This window comes from Mustela erminea, chromosome 1 (assembly GCF_009829155.1).
Source record: "Mustela erminea isolate mMusErm1 chromosome 1, mMusErm1.Pri, whole genome shotgun sequence".
Taxonomy (NCBI): Eukaryota; Metazoa; Chordata; class Mammalia; order Carnivora; family Mustelidae; genus Mustela; species Mustela erminea.
Window position 1 is genome coordinate 44,978,939 of NC_045614.1, and position 22,654 is coordinate 45,001,592.

Sequence of the window (22,654 nt, forward strand, 5' to 3'; positions counted from 1 at the left end):
TTATCCTGTTTGGTCAAGATATAGATGTCCACAATTCAATTCCATTTGTCATCCAAGCAAAACTTTAAAACTTTCAGGTTACCAAAGACTGAAAGCTACTTCAGCAATTACCCATTAAAACTTTGAGACAGACAATTAACCATCAGTTTAGTCATCTCTTTGCTAACAAATTTTAACAAATAACATGAGCTTATTTGACCTTCAGTAAACTTCTAAGTTTCACATTTACTGTTGATAACTTAAAATATACATCTTATCTTAACAACAATCTTAACTTAGTTCCAATACTGATTTACATTTCACCTGGACCCACTCCACTTTGAATGTTTACCTGAGACACAAGGGTGAAGATCTGGAGTGGGGGGGTGTTAGGTCCAGGGGGTGCTCTTCTTGCTCCTTGACCATGAAAAGAGACATGCCGTGGTGCATGATCCATGAAAAGAGATCATGCCGTGGTGCATGATCTAGGGGCTACTAGTCATGCAGGCTGCACGCACGTTGGTGCACAGAAACAGGAGAAGGGGGAAACAGAAGAAACAAAGTGCTACCAGGAGGCAGAGAAAGGATTCCCAATTTTGGAGCTCATAAGCCCCAACAGAGGAGCAGACGCCATGCTTTCCCACCAGCAAGGGGGGAGGGGTTAAGCAGTCCAAGTCGGGCCAGAGAACACAGGGAAACTTCCCCGAAACAAAGAGAGTTTCGGCAGCTGCTTGGGAATATTCCTTACGGTCTCTGTTTCGAGTTAGACTAACCCCAGTTGGCTCCAGTTATAGCCATTAACACGGGAAGTGAGTGAGGGAGAAGCCCCCACATCTATTAGGAGAAATAGAGAAATAAAGTCAGAGTCCCCTTTGCTAGGGATGGCCCAACAACCTGGGTTTACTAGAAGAAGGCTTATTTACGTAATTACCATCCAATATGTCAGGAGAAAGTTTACTAGCTGACTCATTTGGGCAAACACATTCCGCAAAAGCCCCTTAGTCTGGGATCCTGGTGCAGAGCAATGAAGGCCTAGGTATGAGCCCTGAAGGTATCCTAGGTCCATTTGCCCTGTTTCCTGCAGAGGAGATCTAACTGATAGATCCCACTCAGGCCATGGAGTGTTACAGGAGCTCAGTCCTTTCCTAAGTTTTGCAATCCAAATTATTTCCAGTTATAGAGATCAGAGGAGGAGAAAGGGCAATACTGGAGGGCCGGCAGATGACGCTCTTGACCTGCAAAATCAGGGAAAGATGGAAAGACCTCTCAGGGGGTCAGTTGACCTGGAAAGATGGTCATTCAATGACACAGAGAGTCTGCCATTTAGTTTTCTTTACAGAGAGAGAGATTATGAGCTCTAGCCCGTACCTCTGACCAATGGGCTAGGGTTAGGGACAAGGGAGTTGGTGTATGTTGTCCCATTTCGAAGTACAGGAAGATTCCTGTGGTCACCAAACCTAGAAGAAAGCAAAACGCAAGCGCTCGTCCCCACTTGGACCGAAAGAGAAATGAAAAGTAAAAGAGAGGCCTGTGATAGTGTTTTCTGGGATATAACAAATACAAATGTAGATCCTCTGGATCTACCCGATAGGAGGCCACCAGGCGTCCCTGGCCCTCTTTCACCTCCGGGGCGTCCCCCAGGGTTGCAACCAGTGTCTCCCAGACATGTCTGTCAGACACTGAAGGCTGCCCAAATACCAAATATCACCAGAAATCACGAGAAAACAGAATCAACAAACAAAACCAAAACCAATATGTGCACACGTATATTGATACCAAGAGTAGAATAGGCGCCACAGACTTACCCAAAGAGCGAGTTGGGGCTGCTCCGTCCAGCGTCCCGTTGGCTGGGTCAGATCTCGGTGGAACCTCCAAATGTTAGGGTCGAGAAGACCTCAACCCAAGGAGGTGTGGAGGAATGACACCAAGGCGGCTCTTTCTGCAACAGCAAGGGTTTTATTGTTCCAGCATGCTGGGGCTCTCAGCCTCCGCCTGGTTTTCAGGAATGCTGCAGAGCCCCAGCATGCTGGAACAATAAGACCCTTGCTGTCGCAGAAAGAGCCGCCTGGGTGTCATTCCTCGCGCCTCCCTGGGTTGAGGTCTTCTCGACCCTAACAGGCTGAATTAGACCTACTTGGATAACAACAGCATTGTAAATGAACAGAGTCCTAAATCAAATAATGGTATGATCAGATCCTGCATGGAGGTTCTTAGAAACCAGGACTCTTAAGGGGGAATTGAATCCTGCTTAATTCTTTTTTTTTTTTTAATTTAAGATTTTATTTATTTATTTGCCAGAGAGAGAGAGAGCACAAGGAGGGGTAGCAGCACGCAAAGGGAGAAGCAGGCTCTCCAAAATGCAAGGAGCCTGATGTAGGACTAGATTCCAGGACTCTGGTATTCATGACCTGAGCAAAGTCAGAAGCTGACTGGGCCACTCAGGTGTCCCATGAATACTGCTTTTTCTTAAGTACTTTATAGGGAGATCTTTGGTATTACTATCAGAATATCAAAACTGTTCAAAGGATTGAAGGCTAGAGGAGTTTTGCTGTTTAGCATTGTGTAAAAATATCCTGAGAGTTCTTAGTTAATCTCCTTCTGGCTCAGCCAGAGAAAGCAACCAAGTCCTCTTTCATTGTGTGGTCTCCTCTCTAGAATTTACGAGTCTAATTCTTAGGCAAGGTCTCAGAGTTAGTGCTGAGTACACTATCTTTTGCTATAGCCACGTTAGGATAAACCAGGGAGAGCTCTGAGCTGCAGGGGAGATCTATTACCACCATAACTCTTGGCTCATCCTACAACCTTCTTTCTGGCTTTAGTAGAAAAACTGAAATTATGAAACTTTGTATCCTGTACCACAGTCCCACATGAGATTCATGAATCTTCAGCTCCGTACAGAAAACCTGGTTCTCTGACACAACTGCCCACTAGACAAATTACTGTCAACGACCTTACCTTACCTGAATGTAAATAAATGCCAATAGGGTGCTTGAATTCCTTCATCCTTAAAAATCTACAGCTCTTAACACACACTGTAAATAGCATCATATCATGAATTAAATCTATATCATGAAATAGGATACATTTCCTAAGCTAATTTTAATTGCTTCAAGAAACTGCTTAACATTGTAGATCAATCCCTAGGTCTGAGATGACAGTTCCCTCGCAAAATTAATTATTAATACCCTGATCATTTGCTTAAGACATTAATAGTTTTCATTGATCAGCACATCCTGTTTATCTAAAATGGCCTAATCACCATGCATGTCAGAAAAGTATCTGAACATATCCAATTAGAGATGCTGCCTGCTTTCAGCCACATCAGCAGATCAGAAGTTAAGAGTCCCTTTTGTCTTCACAATATATTAGTCTAGCTTTATCAGAAACTGAGCTATTTAAGGGCACAAAAGAAAGACAAGTTCTCTAATGATGGTTCTCCACTTTCTATTAGCTTCCTGGTAAACATAAAGGCTTCTCAGTGACCACCCAGTATAAATTAATGCTAAGAGCCCTTGATTAATGAGCTTGTGCTGTTCCATGTTTTTATGTGAGCCTGTGTTCCATCATAGTGTTTTCCTTACAAGTGGGGGTGAGATGAAAAGCCCCAGGTTGTTATTAGGATAAAAATATTGGATGTGCAGTAAAAATACTATCTAGCATTTGTATGGCACTATATAGTTTTCAAAAAGGTTTTATTTACTTAGCAAGGTGGTATCTTTGAGACAAGAAGGGATCAGGAGGGAGACAAACCATAAGAAACTCTTAATCTCATGAAACAAACTGAGAGTTCCTGGCGGGTTGGGGTGGATGGCCATAGGGTGGTTGGGTTATGTACACTGGGGAGGGTATGTGCTATGGTGAGTGCTGTGAAAGTCTGGTGGTGTGAGTGTGTAAGACTGATGATTCATAGACGTGTACCCCCAGGGCAAATAATATATTATATATTAATTAAAAGAAGAAGAAGGAGAAGGAGAGAGGATCAGGTGTATACCCAGAATCATGCAACTAGTTATAGCCAGAATTGTAAAGAGCATTTGAGTCTCCTAGTTTCCTAGCTTTCTCCTGTAAATAGGATAAATAGGTAGTATCCTGCTCATCTTTTAGACCCCAGTGGGAGCTCTTCTCCTTTATGATATTTCCCAGGCCAGAAAGTCTCTTCCTTCCTTCACAATGGCATATTGTATTGCAGTTTTATGAACCGTGGGTAAATGCCCCCAGTTAGTAGGAGTTGGAGATCCTTGAGGCTAGATCTGGTTGTCTGCATTTTGGGAGGTCCAGTGCCTCATCCAGCGTCTGGAAAGCAAAAGGTGCCCCATATATGCATAAATACATGGCTTGCTGGCAGTACGGAGGGAGAAGGGATGGGTAGATGAAAGCAAGTGCTGTCAGAGTTCTTTTTTCTAAGGTCATGTTACAGACCTTTGGGACCTGACAATAATTTGACATTATTTGGCTCACACATTGTTTAAGAAAATATTTTGAACCGATTTTCAATATTTAAAAATGGGAGATTTTCAAAATACAATAATATTTAAATTTTTTTCTTTGAAAAGTTATAAGTGGTCTTGTAGTCCTGGGTCTGTGCCCCATATGTTAGCCGTCAGCTTGAGCTAAGGAGCACCTACCCACTTCAGAGAGGTTGTGTTCTCCAGAGTGCCCTGTTTGTCTGCCTGTTCACTCATTCACTTACTTGCTTTGTAGCCTTTGGAATACAGACCCTTTCATATACCCCAAAGTTCTCCTATTTTGAGATTTCTGGATAATGGAAGAGTTGCTTTTTTAAATCATGTTCTCTGTTTGTCCAAATAAACCTAGTAGTCAGCTACTCATAGATGGTAGGATTTCTCCCAGTAGGCACTGGAGCTGAGCTCTTTTATTAGATTCAGGAGATGAAACATAGAGTAAGGAAAAATACTTAAATTGATAGAGTAGTTATAATCTCCCCACATATAACTCCATTCTAAACCTTGGAATTTTTTCCTTGTGGTCCAGCAATGTTAACTCTATCTTGTACAGTAGCAGTTTTTCCATGTTGGCATTTTTGTATTATTAATTGGAAAATAAATAAGAACAGGGACTGGAGACTAAGGCTTGAGTAAGACCTTATTAAAAAATATATATATAGTCCATTCCAATAGTCCATTCCTCTGCCTTTGGGTTGGTTTTTATCTAAGCAAAGCTGTTCTTGCTTACACTCAGTAGCCACAGGAAGACACCAGCTCCATTCTCTGCCCAGGTGTTATTTGGAAGGAAAGGAGAGGGAGCTTATTTGCTTCATATTCATAATTTAACATACTATTCTTTAGTCGGACTTTCCACAAGTGAGTTTTATTTGTGTTCAGGTAAAAACAAATTTGTAGAGACCATAAGAAGTATCTGCGAATCTCATTGCAATGTCTCTTCTTTCCCACAGATTAAAGGTTGAACAAAACTTAAAAGAAGCAGCGATTCTTTTCACTTGTTATTGGACTCGAAACTCCTTTGACCTCGGAAACTGAAGATGAGGTTGCCATGGGAACTGCTGGTACTGCAATCATTCATGTTGTGCCTTGCAGGTAGAGTGTCATTTAAAAACTTCTTGATTTAAAAATGCCACTGTATTTCACACTAATTCAAAAGTGGGTCTTCACTTTAGATGGCAATGATAAAATCGTAAGAGTGCACGTTACTATGACTAGACTAACATTTGCTGACACTGTTGAATATACTTTCCTGATGGTCTTTTAGTGGCTCTTTTCATGGTGTTGTATCCAGAGCTAGACATTGATGTTTCACCTGCCTATCTGGTCCTTTTAGAGTCCTCTGAGCCATTATTTAGTTTGAAAGTTGTTATTTTTGCTCATCCCACTGGTCAATTGCATAGAGATATTGGGCAATAAAACCGATAATATAGTCTAGAGTATTGCCTACTTTGATGTCAGTGGATGGAAGTTTATTTGGGCAGCTCTTTCAATGTCTTTGTTAATATTGCTCCATGTTTTGATACTAAGACTCTTTCTTTTTCATTTCAATACACCTATAGTTAGCAGAGGACAGAAAGAAAAAAGATAGGAGATTTTTACTGTGTACCAATGGTCAGCTAGTAAACAAGGGCTTTAAAAAGTTTGGACATGCTGCTTATTACTTTCTCGATTTTCTGGAAGATATGAACCTACCAGGTAGCATACATAATTCAAATATTGATGCATCTTAAGTCCAACGCGTGCTGAGAGTTGGTTTTAAGGTTGGAGTGGTGGGCATCTTTCCAGGCCTTTTTGAAATGTCTAGTTGACCTGCTTTGTTATTGAGAGTTTTGAGTCCAAGAAGGACACATGGAGTATATTTGCATTTTTTATAAAATACAACAAAAATAACTTTTGGGTCACCATTACTTTGATTCATGACTTCGTTCAAATAATGTTACTGAGTACCTTGCAAAGACCCAGCTTTGTGCTAGTATCTGGGAACATAATCCTGAGAACGACACACACGGTTACTGCTCCCTTAAAGCTCTATTAGCTGAGTTCTATAGGTACACTAGATTGAAAGCTTGATAGAACAGATTATTTGTAATTGTTACAAAATTAAAGCTAGCAGTGGTAATACTAGCATACAGAGATGACTTTTCCATGCCAGGCACTGTGCTTACCTGTTGTAATTTAGCTCATTTAATTATATCATGACCACTAAGAAGTCAATGTTAACTATTTATTTTTATTGGCAACACCATTACTGTTAATATCATTACTGAAACATCAAGAAGAACTTAAGAAACTTACCCAAGCCAGTAAGTGGGGAAACTTAAGTTTCAGACTCAAGCAGACTGACTCCAGAATCCATAATTTTGATCATTAGAATATAGTCCTTTAGTTATATTGTTGATTTGTCCAGTTTATGCTTACAAATTTAATCTTGAAATTTTGGCTTTCATTCTCACTCTTTTTCTAAATGTTAACCCACATTCACTCGTAAGCGTTATAGTGCCCTACCTTTAAATCCTGAACCTTTTGTATTCACAAATATCCTCACCATTCCCTGATTATGGATATGTTGGCATCTAGACACCTGTTTTAGCTTTATCACTTCTCCCTCATCTGATTGGAGAGTAAATCTTGTCATTCTCCACCAATGTTTATCAGGCTTTGTGCCTCACTTGCTTTTCTTCAGTCATTTTGTGTACATGGACCCTCCAGAAAAGGCCTTAACTGAGTCAGTCTGGTTCTAACTTCTCCTACTCTGGGATGAACATATTCTTTAAAGTTTAAAGCAGTGAATGGATTTCTCAGTATTTGACTACAGCAGTGTGCTTATTTAAACCAGTGTGCTGAGTAGATGTCAAGAAATTAAAGAGTTGAAAATCAAGGAAGACATTAATCTTCTGAGTTGTGTTTTGAAAAACTTGGAATTCTCATTGAAGATGAGTACCTGTATCTTTCTGTTCAGTTAGCGTTTTGTTGGGAATTGGTCGGTATATCGATTGTTTCTGTGAGCCTTTTTTGTGAACTGTTTCACATGGCATTAATATTCCCTTACCATATGCCTCCTTCAGTGTAGGTAAAGTCAAGCTTTAATTAATGTTTTTGTTTTCTTGCTATTTGTCTTGATTTCATTAATTTATATAGCACTCAGCACTCTGAATTTTGAACAGATTTCTTTAACTGCTTTAGCTTCTCGGTTTTTTCCTTTCCTATACTTCCTTAGTCATAGTTTTCATGGTAAGTTTTTGTCAAGGAAAATATTTGTGTCTGTTATGTTTACCATAATTAGTGGATCTCAAATGGGTCTTTTCCTAAATAAGAGAGAAGATCCAAATGTATAAGCTTATTGCTCCTGCAAGAGATAGATCTTGAGGTCTGCTGATTATTTAAAGGTATTGATTAGTAATTTATGGTACAATAGAAATGTTCTTCTCTTTTGCCAAATACTAAGCTAAGTCTCTGACAATAATTTTAAAAGAAGAAGGAGAAGAAGAAGGAGAAATAGTAGTAGTCTGAAAATCCAGTCTCTACAAAATTGGTTTTATTATCCTGCCTCTTAGTGAATTTAAACCAGGAATCACAGAACTCCACCACCTGAATGAGTAAGGAAGTTAACAAATGAGTGAACATTCTTCAAGGGATAGTGACTCCTACATACAATATAGGATACTGGTAATTGTGGAAAATCAGAGAAAACATATCCTGTTAAATTAGCAACCATCTAATTAGTGCCCAACTCTAGTCCTCTGTGCTAGGTTTTCTAGTTCTTCAACATTTTTATGCATAAACCTCTTTTTTTTTTTTTTAACATTGCCAATCAATTCAAATTAATTTTAAAAATGAAAACAAAAAGCCTGCATAAAACAGACCAAAATGGTCTTCAGGCTAGAGATATAGCTCCTGGTCTACCAGTTGGCAAAGTTTATTTCCAGCACTGGGTTTTTTGTTTGTTTGTTTGTTTTTAGTTGTTGTTGTTGTTACTATACACTTTTCCAAGTACACTGGATGTTGGGGGTGTCTGTACAAAGTCTTCATTTTGCCAAGAATTTTCTTCCATTAAATGTCCCTGTCACTTGCTCTCTAACCTTATTTGAATTGTTGCTTAAATGCCACTTAGTTGGTTAGGCTCTTCTTGACAACAATAAACAAATTAATACTAGTGAAAATAGCAACATTTTCTTTTAGCAACATTCTCTACCCCTCTTATTGTTTTATTTTTCTTTAGGTTTCTTATCAATATATGAATAACTGTATTTTATTTGTTTTTATATTAAATGTCTTTCCCCGCTTGATTGAAGCTTTATTCAGGCAGATATTTTTGGTGGTTTTTTTTTTAGATCACTGCTATCTTCATCTTCACTAGCATCTTCAAAATGCCTAGTGAACAGTGCCATTCAATAACTAAATAAACATGTTTCAAATGAATGAATGCTGCATACTGGCCAGACATGAGAGATCGAAAGCAGTCTACAATTTTAAGGTCGACTATGAACCCAAGACAGACTGTAGTCACTTTTATGTTAAGGGAGGGAGTAGTCACCTCGGAGGCTAATCCATACAAATTCTTATTTTATGTGTGTGTGTGTGTGTGTGTGTGTGTATTAGGTTTAAATATATAAAGTATGAGAATTGGTTTATTTGCCTTAAACTTTATATGAGATGTTCTTGGTATGACACCACCTTGCCCAGTTCTTACTTCAGCTACTGCTGGGTACACTGTGCCCCCTGTGTGTTTTTCTGCCTCCAGTCTTTGTCTATAGTTACAAGCAAGAGAAACTATGAGAAGCTCACTCTCCTCTGCTACATTCCTCAACCAGTGAGGTAGGGAGAACAGTAATAAATACCACAGCCTCCTGTCATTTAGGAGGACAGTTATTAGGCACATTCTACATGGTTCCTTAAAGAACCCTAGGAAAGATGGAATCCCAGTTGCCTATAGTAGTTTCTTCTGCCTTTACCTGTTTCACCCCTGCTTCCCGGGATCATCTCCCAAATAAATTAGCTATTTCCAAACCTTCCTTCACAATGATTTTGGAGGAATACAAACCAAAAATACATACACGCTGATTAATAGCAGAGCAGTGGCCCAGTATCAGTCATGTCAGTAATTAAGAAGAAATTAGACAGAAAACATAGTTTTGACAGAGATTACTGATGTGCTTGACTATGATGTATATCCTTGTAGGTATTTGTATGCAGTTACTTTTACAAGTGCATGTACACATGCCTTTATACAGGTACAACTTGACTATTGTCTAGGTCTTGCAACCAGATAATATTTTACTATTAAGCAACTCTCTTATTGTTTTTACAGTTTACTGGTTGCAGTATTAGCCAAATACAGAGCAAGTCATAATTGCTCCTCTGGGATTCACTTTACACCTCTGTACAATGAGGCTATTAAACAGATTGTTCCCAAAGTCCTTTATCAACTCAGAAATTTTTGGCTTTAGCTATACACATGGTCTGAGAAATTAATCAATCAATTGATTCATTCATTCTGGAAATGTTAGAGCTAAGCTTAAAATTGTGTTTAACTTACTACAAAGTTTTACCTAGTTCCTATGTGCAACCATGTGTTACTGATTCTGTTCACATTGGCAGAATTTGAAAGAAAGAGTAAAATGGCTGGTCCATATGTTCATGTATGGAAAGAGGCAGCAAGCTATGTGAATACCCTCTGTGAATGAGTGAAAAAAATGTGTATGTTTGATGTATTCTCAGTTGATTTTGGTTTCAGAGAGGCTAAATTTATTCCCATCTCTGTGGTGCAGTTTACCAACTTCAGCAATTATCTCTTTTTGAGAAAGTGCATCCTTTCCAAATGCAAGCATTTGTTGACTTGTTCACAAAATCCCATGCCATTGTTACAGCTACATATGGGGGTAAACGGTGGAGTAATGGTCCTGTATAATTCAAGAGAGACATATTCTAGCATTGGTGAGTGTGCACAAAATATGGAGCAAGGAGGAGCCCTGGGTTGAATAGTTGGTCATAGGCATATAGCTTGTATCTATGACAGTAAAAAAATATAAGCCAAAGGTCAATACCTGCAGTCAGACTACTTGGAGAGAATATTCAGTGGTCTTCAGAAGGGATTTTTATGCTCAGGAAATCTCTTATCACTAAGATTAAGTACGCTGTCTATGGTTTTAGCTTCTTCCAGGGTAAGAGGACACAAATACACACTAGGAACTTCCGGTATATATTCATTGTGATAATAGAACTCAATGAGCATCATCTGTCCACGTAATCAGAATATTCCAGCAAAGTTCAGGATCATGCTGAAAACAAGGGAAGGGAAGCCTTCTTCATAATGCCCATGTAGCTCCACCAGGATGGAGAGCACACTGAAGTTAGTTTCACAGCTTGTCCTCATAGCACAGCCTGTATAGTATTTCATTTCTCAACATTCTCATATTTTTTCCAGAATAAACAGAAGAATGGGCAACATTCAAATAATTAATAGTTCTAGACAGATATTAAACCTAGTACTGACTCTGCTCTTGCAAAAGTTACAAAAATAAAGTTAAGAACAAAAAAGGTTTGGATAAATGTCAGTTTTCATATAGTTACTGCAAAGCATAGTCCTTTAGTGACCTCCTATTTTATTGTTTCTCTTTCTAAGAAACTGGCTTGCTAATGCATTTATAGTCATGCTGACTGAACCCAACGAATGGATTTCCTATTTCCTCTGTGCTTTTTTCTAACTATGGCCATGAAATGAAGCCAAAGCAGTAGAAAGATTTAGCAAGAAGAGAGCTAATAACTAGATTAAAAAGCAGTGACTCCAGTGATGAAAATTCAAGAAAAGAATGGGAAGAAGTATGCCCAGAAAATAATAAACAGCAAATGGAAAACTCCTTTTGAATATCAATTTAAGTACTTAAGTACATTTCATGGTGGGAAAATAATAATCAGTAATGAAGATGTTGAGGTAAATAGAGAAACTGGCAGCACCTTTATATCCCCATAGGCATGGACATATAGTAGCAGTCATACCACCCAAAAGTTATTAGAAATATTCAATTTAAGACCTCTCCTGAAGCAACATCATTAATGGCTTCATTAGATATGCTCAGCCAAGCTGGATGTCTTAGCTATAAATAAAATTCCCTTACTGATAGAGTCTAGGGCCTGTATCTACCCCCCCCCCCAAAAAAAAAAATTCTGTTGAATGAAACATATTAGGAGGAAGGGAGAAAAACAGATTAAAATCTATATATTACTCTGCATTTCATATCAACTTGTGTAGTAGTTGTTTGTTGAAATACGGGATTAACCCCAGAGCTTGAGGATGATAGGTGGACGAGTAGCCTGTGGCATCTCCTACATTGCCAAAAATGGGACCTGGAGACCCAGAAGCACAGATCGTTAAGAGCAGGGACTTTGAAATGAAATAGATAGGTCAACCACTTAAAGGCTGTATGATCGAGCTATTTTATCTCCCTATCTTAGGTGGCTTTTCCCACCACCTATAAAATGGACAGAATAAGTGTATTTACTTCATTTGGGTGTTTATTAGGCTTGAAATCATGTATGTGTTCTTCATGCTCAGTACAGTGTCTGATACTTAGCCAGCACCATTTCATGTGAGCTATTGTTCGCCGAGTCATTCGACATCCATTTGAGGATCTGCCAGTGCTAAACATTGCATTGCTCTCATTCTAAGAATGTAGTTTAGTTCTAAGTGAAACATAGACCCTGTCCTCTTGGCACTGGTGGTGGTGGTGGTAATGGTGATGATGATGTCACCAGTATCCACTTCTTAGCACCCTGGTGTCTGCCTTTCTTCAGTGGTTGAAGATTGGATAGCAGACTTTATAGCACATTTGTTCCCCTGACCTCACCTTTTTGCAGTATGACCTCATCGTTAAAATAGGGATATAATAATAATGAAGAATATCGATGAAAAATAAATACCCAAATTGATTAAACTTCTATGTGTAGAGCTCTCAGGAAGGTGCCTGGCTTTGTCACATGGACTAAGTGCTAGTTGCAGTTAGTGCTGTTATTATCATTATCACCAGAAGTAACAAACAAGTGGGCGTCCATTTACTTGTATACCAGACACAACATTTAGGGTCTGCTTCCTAGAAGGAAGATACCAAAGACCGTTGCCAGCTGGAGCCATCTGTCTGGGGAACTGGCACTGGGGAAGAGTTGGGAAGGTTTCTGTGATGGGGCTTCCAGAAATTTATCAAGTTGCAAAGAGATAAAGTTTCTAAAGATAGAAGGATCTGGTGGCTCAAAATGATGAAAGATTTCCAAAATACATTTTACAAACAATAACAGCAACAACAACAACAACAACCAACCCAGATAAAGAAAGGTGCACGTAACAGCCCCTAAGGAACTGTGGTGGAATATACTAGGGCAAAGACTGTGATGAGCCACATCCTTCTATTCTTCTCTCCCCGCTTAACTCCCATTGGTGATGTCAACCAGATACTTCATCTATATGATAAACAGAGTTTGATGAGATGTTGCCTTACACTACTGTAATAACACCCTTAATTTGTTTAGCACTTGTTAACTATGAAATATTAGCTGAACAGTCTGTTTAGCAAGGCTGTTAGGGGCTAGAGGCAACCACAATAATAATGAGTGAAAATTTATTGAGCATATCTGTGCCAGATACATCACATTCGTGAGTGCAGTTCTCCCATTTAACCTGACAAGAACCCATTTCCTAGATGAGGGGTTATGACCTGACTAAGGAATCAAAGCAGTATTGAATTTGAGTCTGTATATCTCCAAAGCCTGAGCTTTTTACTGTGATAGTATCATGCCTAATGACACCTAGGACCTGTCCTCATAGAGCTCGCCATCTTGTAAAATACTATGAACCAGTAGTTCTCAAATGTAGTTCATGGACCAGCAGCATCAGCATCACCTGGTACAGTGATTGGAAATGCAGATTCCCAGACCTCAGCCCAAACCTACAGAATCAGAATTTGTGGAAATGAGTCCCTCAGTGTGTGTTTTAATAACACATATATAAGATTCTGATGCTTTTCGATGCTTGAGAACAATATTAAATGCTCGTGGGAGGCAGGTAAGGCAGGAATGTCGTTATTCCAATTTTACATATGGGATTCTTAGTGGTAAGTGACCTGCTCAAGGTCATATGTCTGGCATCAATGTCAAAGCTGGAATCTAAGTTTTGTGATTCATAATCTAGTGGATTACTTTTCCCCCTCGTACATATGCTGCGCTTTTACTGATGCGACTTTCAGAGCACCTTACTGAATACCTGATAATACAAAGTAAGGGCTTCTCATGTTGAAGAGGTGTCCTGAGTAATGAAATAATTTAATTTTTCTGCTAAGCCTTGTTTCACTGTCTGTGAGCCACTAACAGGTATGATATTGGCCTGTGCTCTTGATCTGTTTTGTGATGTAATGAATGCAGAAAAGATGTTTTTCTTTAATTTTAAAGGGAACTAGAACTATGTGGTCGAATCTTGGGAAAGTGGAAAATAGAAGAAAAATGTCCCTGGAACCTACAAATACAGTATAATGACTAATCCTTTTGGTAAACAATAATGTACATATTATCATTAGATGTGAATTCTGTGCTTAGAGAAATAAAAGGGGGGGAAAAGCAGGAATATTTTGCACAGTGCCTAGTAAATTGTCAGGTTGTTTTGTCTTCTCAGAGTAATCAAGAATCCTTTCCCTTAAGGTAGATAACAGATTGTTTTGTTTTGGAAAGGAATAATTCTAGGTGAGATGGCTCACTCTGTCAGATCTGAACTGAGATTTTGGTCCAAGGTTCTCTTTTTCTATAGTAATGTTAGCAAAAGGCCACAGAAGACCCCTCTAAAGCTTTAATTTGTGCTGGAAGTAGCCACAGTTAGCTATGAGCACTTGACATGTGGCTGGTCGAAACACCTCCCAAAATCTGTAGTAGTTTCCTAGGGCAGCTGTAACAAATTACGAATAATAAATAAGTGGCCCAAAACAACAGAAATTTACTCTCTCGGAGGTCTTGAAGCTGGAAATCTGAAATCAAGATGCTGGCAGGGCCATACTCATTCTGAAGGTTCAAGGGAAGAATCCCTCCTTGCCGCTTCCTAGCTTCTGGTTATAGTAGCAATCCTGGCCATTCTCTGCCTTTACCTAAGAGGTGGGGATAACCCAAATGTCAATAGTTGATGAATGGATAAACAAAATATGATACTCGTACAATGGAGTGTTATTCAGCCATAAAGAGGAATGGCATACTGATACTAAAACATGGATAAACCCTTGAAATATTCTAAGTAAAAGAAGCCAGACACAAAAGGCCATAGTTAATTCATTTATATGAAATGTACAAAACACAGAAATCCATAGACAGGAAATAAATTATTCTTGCCCAGAAGGGGGTGTAGGGGAAGACTAGAGTGACTGCTATTGGGTGTACAGTTTCCTTAGGATGATGAAAATACTCGGGAATTGGGTGCCTGGGTGGCCCAGTCAGTTAAGTGTCTGCCTTCCGCTCAGGTCTTGATCCCAGAGTCCTGGGATGGAGTCCTGCATCAGGCTTCCTGTTCAGCAGGGAGTCTGCTTCTCCCTCTTTCCCTCCCTCCTGCTCATGGTCTCTTTCAAGCTCTTTCTCTCTCTCTCTCTCTCTCTCTCTCTCTCAAATGAACAAATAGAATCTTAAAAAGAGAGAGAGGGAGGAAGGGATGAAGGAAGGAAGGAGGGAAGAGAGGAATAAAGAAGGAAGAAAGGGAGAAAATACTCTGGAATTATGAAGGAATGCCTGAACAACCTTATGAATATACTGTAAACCACTTGTCTTGATCAAGTAAGGCTCCGATAACCACAAACTCGGTGGCTTATAAACAGAAATTTGTTGCTCACAGTTTCCATGGGCTGGAAGTCCAAAATCAACTCGCCAGCTTGTTAGGTTCTGGTGAAAAAGGCCTTCTTCCAGATGGCAGATAGCCAAATTCTGTCTATATACCCATCATCACAGGGCTAGGATTTAGACATAGGAATTTGAGGGGAAAACAAATATACATACCATAGTACGATTTTATTGTACATTATAAAAGGGTGGATTATACTTCATGTGGATTATATTTTAGCAAATTTTTTAAAAAAACTCCTTGGGGGGAAAAATGTTTTTGAAATCTTATTAAATATTACATTTTACTGATAGAGCCTATCTTGTCAGGAAATCAGCATTATTCAGTGCCAACTTCTATTATATATAATTAACAGGATTCTAGGACTGTCAGCCTATCCCAACTCCCATATTTTAGGCAAGTTAACTGGTTTGGCCAAAGACACACAGTTAATTAGTAGCATGTTCAGAATCCAAGTTTCCAAACTCTAATCTCAATCTGTCTACCACTGCTCCCTTAAGGCACCTTCTAGTGTGTGTTTTATGGACACTGGGGGTTTCATCTCTCTCTAGCCCACACCCAAAACGCAAATCCTGTAATAAGAGGGGGAAAAAAGCATAAACATCCTTGTGGGAGTGAACTCTCTGACTTTAATTCACCTGAGGTGTGACACTTGATTCCATAATGGAAACAAGAGATGGGGTACTAATGTCAGGGAAAGGAGACCATCTGTGTATGAGGGTGATCTTGAGGAAGCAGAATGACCATTGTTACTGATTTGTCCCGTATAGGTGTCTCTAGGAAGCAGAACATTTCTTTTCCTTCCTGACTGTACCAAACCTCCTGGTGGCTAAAATTAAAAATCTGTACTGAATTTGAGATTAAACTTCCCCCTACCTGAGGATTATATCCCAAGCCAATGCTTTGTAAATAGTCTTGGTACAAAAAGGGAAGGCAGAAAGAGGACAAATGGGTAAACTATTTTTTTGGTTTTGTTTCCTTTTTTTATTTAAATAAATTGATTTTTTTAAGTGTTTATTTATTTGAGAGAGACAGAGAGAGAGCTCAAGCAGGGGTAAGGGCAGAGAGAACGGGAGAAACAGGCTCACTGCTGAATAGTGAGCCCCATGAGGGGCTTGATCCCAGGACGCCTGGATCATGACCTGAGCTAAATGCAGACGCTTAACCGACCGAGACACCCAAACACCCCTGGTAACCACATTTTAAAAAATTCAGTTTATTTAGGGGTGTCTGGGTGGCTTAGTCAGTTATCCTTATCTTGATTCTGGCTCAGGTTGTGATCTCAGGTCACGAGATGGAGCCCTGTTTCGGGCTCTGCACTCAACGTGGATTCTGCTTGGGATTTTCTTTCCCCCTGAGCTCGCTCACATGCTGTCTATCTTTCTCAAATAAATAAATAAATCTTTAAAAAATAATAATAAAATAAAAATAATAAAATGTGGCTACTAGAAGTTTAAAATTACCTGTATAATTTGCATTCTCTTTTTACTGGGCACACTACTCTGGAAGATGTCTCGGGTTTCTTTTAGGTCAGGTGTCAGCAAACTTTTTCACCTAAAGGCCAGATAGTAAATATTTTAGGTTTGGGGGACCATATAGTCTCTGTTGCAACTCCTCAAGTCTGTCCTTGCAGTACTCAAGTAACCACATACAGTACAATGTATGTGTGGCTGAGTTTCAATAAAAATTTATACATACATAAAAGCAAGTATATTTATATGATCCTTCAAATGAGCATGGTTGCATTATAATAAACTTTTATACATACATCCAAATGAGTGTATTTATGTGATATATATATAAATGGGTATGACAAAAAAAGGCAGAGGCTGTTTTACTGACAAAGTATATGATGAATGTATCATGTCAAATAGATTATTTCAAAGGTATGAACGCAGCAACATACATGTTGTTTGAACTATTTAAGTAAAAGGAAACAAAATTTGATGTAAACTTCTTGGTGTCAACTATATTGCTTCCACTTAAGTGACATCTGTACCGGAAAGGAATTAACACACCTAGAAATGCATCCTGCTTATTGATGTGGAAACAAATTTCAAAATAAGTCAGGATAAATTGAGATACAGAAGAAAGCATAACTCTTTTCTAAGGAGCTTTGAAGATGAGTCTGGTAGTTGACCTAACAATCCCTTGCAGCAAATTTATTACCTTAGCAATCAGAGATTCAAAAGTTGTGCCAAAATTATTTGCCAAAGTTGTGCTGCCCTCTTTCTCAGGGCAGATGAGAAAACAAAAGAGCGAAAAGATTAATTCATCTGCCCACGTTCACATGGTGCCCTACTTTCAGAGCAAGGATCACATTTTGGGCATATTTGATTGGCTTTTATCAAACTTTTTCCTGATTGGACTTGGAATTGATTGCTGTGTTTGTGTCACATTCATAACACGTCTAAATTTAATGTAAACGGACATGGAATTTTGTTATTAAGCGTGTTTTGGATAAAAGTTTGTGACCGGCTTTCTCAGCTGTTTTCCCACCTGAGAATGGTTTTAGGTAACTTGGCTAACAATACCCTGTCATCTTATGTTACAATATAACATATAGTAGCAAATAAATTTGGAGAAGAGATTAGGTTCTTGACATTAGAACTTCTGGTTCTTTTGAAAATACTTACATGTCTTATTTATTAACCTATTCACCGTAAAAACAATTTACGAAACATCTACTATCTTCCACGTACTGACAGGTGTTGGGGATACATCTACGTGTGTATCCATCTATATTGGATTTAAAGAGTTTATAATCTTGTGTGCTGAAACAATTTGTTTTAAATGAATATGTTTTGACAGATTTAAGTGAGAATTCCAAGTAAAATACAGTGTTCTCAATGAACCATATTGTTAAAATGTCATAAGACACTTCCTTGGGGGGTGTCTAGGTGGCTCAGATGGTTAAGTGTCTGCTTTCGGCTCAGGTCATGATCCCGAGGTGCTGGGATCGAGCCCCACATCAGGCTCCCTCCTCCATGGGGAAGTCTGTACCTTCCTCTCCAACTGCCTCTCTCCCCCACTCATGCTATTGCGTGCTCTCTCTCTCTCTCTCTTAAATAAGTAAATATTAAAAAAGAAATAAAAGGACACTTTCTTGATATAATCTATAGTAGATAAGATTGGACCTGAGGTCTTGGACCTGAGATAAATCTGGTTTCGAAAATCTTTTTCTAAGTGTGGCTACCAAGTTACTTGAGGAAATTTCTTAATTCTTTGACAAAGGAGACTTAAAATATTTAACACATGTCTGGCCTATAATCAGGATATGATAAAAATGTCTGTTGCAATCATTTATTAATAGTAAAGGGGCATGACCTTCTTCCTTTTTCCCACTGAGCCCTACTGCATGCAACACACTTGAATTTTCTTTACTTTAGTGGATTCTGAATTATATAAATGAATAAAGAAGAAAGAAAATTCTGGCATGAAAGGGAAAGAGAGAATGCTGAGGTCAGGCTTACCTTCTGGCCTATCATGATTAAAACTAAATAAGGGAGGTCAAAAGTGATGGTGTTTAGTTTTGTTCTAAAGTTGAATAAAAAGGCGACAGGTCACAGCCTCATTCATAGGTAAGGAAGGAAGAAGAAAACAGGATTAATAACTATTTCTCTTATGTGATTATGTTACTTTAAGGATAAACCTGTATCCTATTCTTTATATAGCCATATAGACATAAATGTATATAAGAACTTTTTTTTTACTGTATCTTTACCCTATTGGTCTATCTGCTAATATTTGAATGAGAAAATTTTAGAAATAAAAGAGCATGCTGGATCATACAGGTAATACTTTATCATTAACTATTAATCATCATTACTTTACCTGATTTTTCAAATTTCTTATCATTGAAACATGACTTAGAGTCCTACGATGCTTTTTCATTACTGATGATGATGATTATAGGAGTAATAATTACTAATAATTACTATCTTCTTCCCTCTCATCTAAGTGCTTTGCATATTATATAAATAATATTGAGCTCAGAGTAGTCCTAATGTGGCTAATATCACCTCTGCATTATAGAAGGAAAACTAAATCATGGGGCATTTGGGTGGCTCAGTCAGTTAAGCATCTGCTTTCAGCTCAGGTCATGATTTCAGAGACCTAGAATTGAGCCCCATAACTGGGCTCCATGCTCAGCAGAGTCTGATTCTCCCTCTCCCTCTGTTGCTCCCCTTGCTTATGATTGCTCTCTCTCTCTCTCTCTCTCAATGTCAAGGAAAGAAAGAAAGAAAGATATTTTTAAAAAAGGAAGAAGAAGAAGGGACAACTAAATCAGATTAAGGAAGTAGTGGAAGGTCACAAGTTATGGCTTCACTACTGCCAGATATTTCCTCCCACTCTGTCCTGGTCCACATCAGCTCAGTCTTTTCCAGGTTCCATCTGGAGCAGCACTCTTGGTTTTATAGTGCTTAAACACCTGTCTGTCCCCCAGCACCTGTGAGACTTAGCCCTTCATCAGCCTCCTCCTTAGTTACCGACACATGACATTATGATGGAGAACACCGAATTAAACTTGCAGATGTGACTTCCTGAAGTTGCTTTATTTCTGGTATGTAGCCACAGTATCATGATCTCTGTTTTCTTTCCAAGGTGGTATATTTCCTCCATTTTCTTTCCTTTTGAGTCGTCACCTGGTTTTTCCTCCAGTCCTTATGGTGCTATTCATTCTCTCTCTCCCACTGCTGTACTCTGGGTTAGTGTTTTCTTCCTCCCGTCTTCCTTTGCTTTCTCATTCTAATTCTATCTTAGCTTAGCATACAGATGTAGAAGGAATGAAATTGTCCTTAAGCACTCTTTCCCAAACTCCCAACTGTTCACCTCCCTCTGATTTGAAATGAGTAAAGTTCTAATTTATTTGTTTAAAACGAAGCTAATATATTCATATATTCAAATACAGTGCATACTTTGTATGTGGTATCTTCTTTGCTTCTTCTTTTTTTTAAAGATTTTATTTATTTGTGATTGAGAGGGAGGGAGAGAGAGAGAGAGAGCACGAGAGTGCAGGAGCATGGGGGTGGGACAGGGAGAGGTGGAAGCAGGCTCCTCTTCCAGCAGGGAGGCTCATACTGGGGCTTGATCCCAAGACCCCAGGATCATGACCTGAGCCTAAGCCAGAGCTCAGCCCACCTAGTCACCCAGGTGCCACTGTGTTTCTTTTAAAAGAGAGAGTGAAATTCACTCATAATCTTGTTTTTAGAATAAAATACCACTTTCCTCCTGGGAATTATAATAATTCAAAGAACCAAACCGAACCAAAATAAAGCCACTTCAGAGCAAAAGAGTAAATAATAAAAATGCAGCAGTGTTTGTCTGGGTCAACAGTTTTTGCCAGCACTTGATGGGATATCCTTTGTAGAATCTGACTGAGAAGTTATGAACTACTGAGAAGACTGCCACATATGAGTTGTACACAAGTGATCTATGCAATATAAAAATTGTCAAGTGAAAATGAATTCTCTCCTCTCCTCTTTTTACTCTTCAGAAGAATTTTTGGACATCCTGTTTAGGAATGCTTTTTTCCCCAATGGTGTGATATCTGTACAAATTCTTGGTTTTAATGTAATGTTTATCTAATTAGAAACATAGCCAAATTTGAAGTGGATACTCTAGATTTCTTGCATTTCCTTAATGATTTCATCTACTTGCTCTATTCCATTCCATTAAAGATAAGGAAAGAGGAAAGGCAATTGTGAGTCAATTGCACTTCATAATTGTTTATGATTTCATATTATCTAAATTGATCCTCAGTTCAGTAAAAAATTTTTTTTAAAAAGTAACTGTATGTTTTGTTCAGTAATTTGAAATCACTTTTGAGGAGAAAAGTCACTTTATGGTAATGAATGGTAGGTAATTACCATTTACTGTGGTAACCATTTTGTAGTATACTCATGTACCAAATCTCTGTTGAACACCTTAAATGAGTACAGTGTTATATGTCAATTATATCTCATTATTACAAAAAAAAAGAACAAAACACTCTTACAAATATCACAAAAAAAAACCCTCACACAAAAAAAGAAATTGCCCTCAAATTTTGGTCTTTACTTTTTTTATGTTAATGTAATAGAGACTCAGGATTTTAGAATCCTATTTGCCCCTTTATGGTTTTATAACTTTAGGTAAGTTTGTCTCACCTTGGATCCAAGATTCTACATGAGTAAAATATATGAGTGAAGCACAAATGTGCTTTCTAAGCCAGTGCTATCCAAAATTTGATCATCAATTTTTGTCCAATCTGTGTACTTACTGTGTTATTATTTACTTCAGTTTTTATTAACTCATTTTATTTAATCTAAAATAACTATCACAGCAATATTACTTGTTACAAATGAAAAAAAAAATCATAGAAATAAATATTGTGGAAACAAATGTATTAAAGCCTGAATTGTCTTCAGAATACTCTTGAGTCCTGATATTTGCCCACAGAAATATGGCTGTCAAGTATTAGATAGGTTTTTAAGATATGCCAACATCAACTGAGACTTTCTTTTCTAATCAGAATAATTAAAAGAGAATTAATTGAAAGGGGAGTGAATTTATTCTTAAGTGAGTCAATATTATTTAATGCTTTGTCTCTGTATGATCTAAAAATTACCTCTCATACCAGTGTTATGCATCCCATATTTTAGGAAATGCTAATGTAAAGGGATGAAATCTTCCAGCTCCCCCAAAATGGATGTTGAATGCCCCAGCATGGTGTATCTGTTATATCCTGGCCATATTGATTCAGATAAATCATATTTATTGTATGATCATGTTTTCTTCGTGCATTATTTTTCATCTGTGGAAGTGTTTATTGGAATTTTTCACCTCACGTACTATATAGAAGTTTATATGAATCATGTGTGCGCTAAGGCATGTAATATTACTACTACCTTTATGATTCAATTTAATGATGTTCAAAGGCTTTGTAAGATCACCTGTCTTCTTACTAATCTGTCTGTCCCTATGCAGACCATCACACAGTAAGTGACATGAAGGAGCCAGACTAACCTTTCATTGGAGGCCTGGAACAGGGACAGCCTGGTATGGAATGTTGTCAGGACTTGTTGAGGTCCTTTAAGCACATCGTATTTCGACAGAGTGCTGAGTAGTTGTAGCATTAGTTGTGAGTTTTAACATAGAAACCATTCTCAAAGTCTTAGCTCAGTTGGGTCTTGCAAACATGATTCATGAGTTTCCCTGGTTTTGTTGCCTTATCTTTAACATTTTTTGCAGTGCCTTTTTGTTCACATATCTGTTAAAATGTAATCTTGTTTCTATTTTTAGCCTATTATCATAATAAGCCCAGTGTTTTAAATGTGTGTGTGTGTGTGTGTGTGTGTGTGTGTGTGTGTGTGTG

At 38.3% G+C, this 22,654-nt stretch overlaps 1 protein-coding gene across 10 annotated transcripts in view; it reads left to right on the plus strand.

The window, feature by feature from the left end:
- The window catches only part of CNTN4 (contactin 4), a 935,293-nt gene that overhangs the window by 448,017 nt on the left and 464,622 nt on the right, over nucleotides 1-22,654 (plus strand). For all 10 annotated transcript variants that reach the window (XM_032325555.1, XM_032325501.1, XM_032325492.1 and 7 more), the window contains one exon: nucleotides 5,393-5,534. In XM_032325555.1, the coding sequence (XP_032181446.1) occupies nucleotides 5,480-5,534 (55 nt within the window). In that variant the 5' untranslated portion in view covers nucleotides 5,393-5,479. The remainder of the gene's footprint in view (nucleotides 1-5,392; nucleotides 5,535-22,654) is intronic.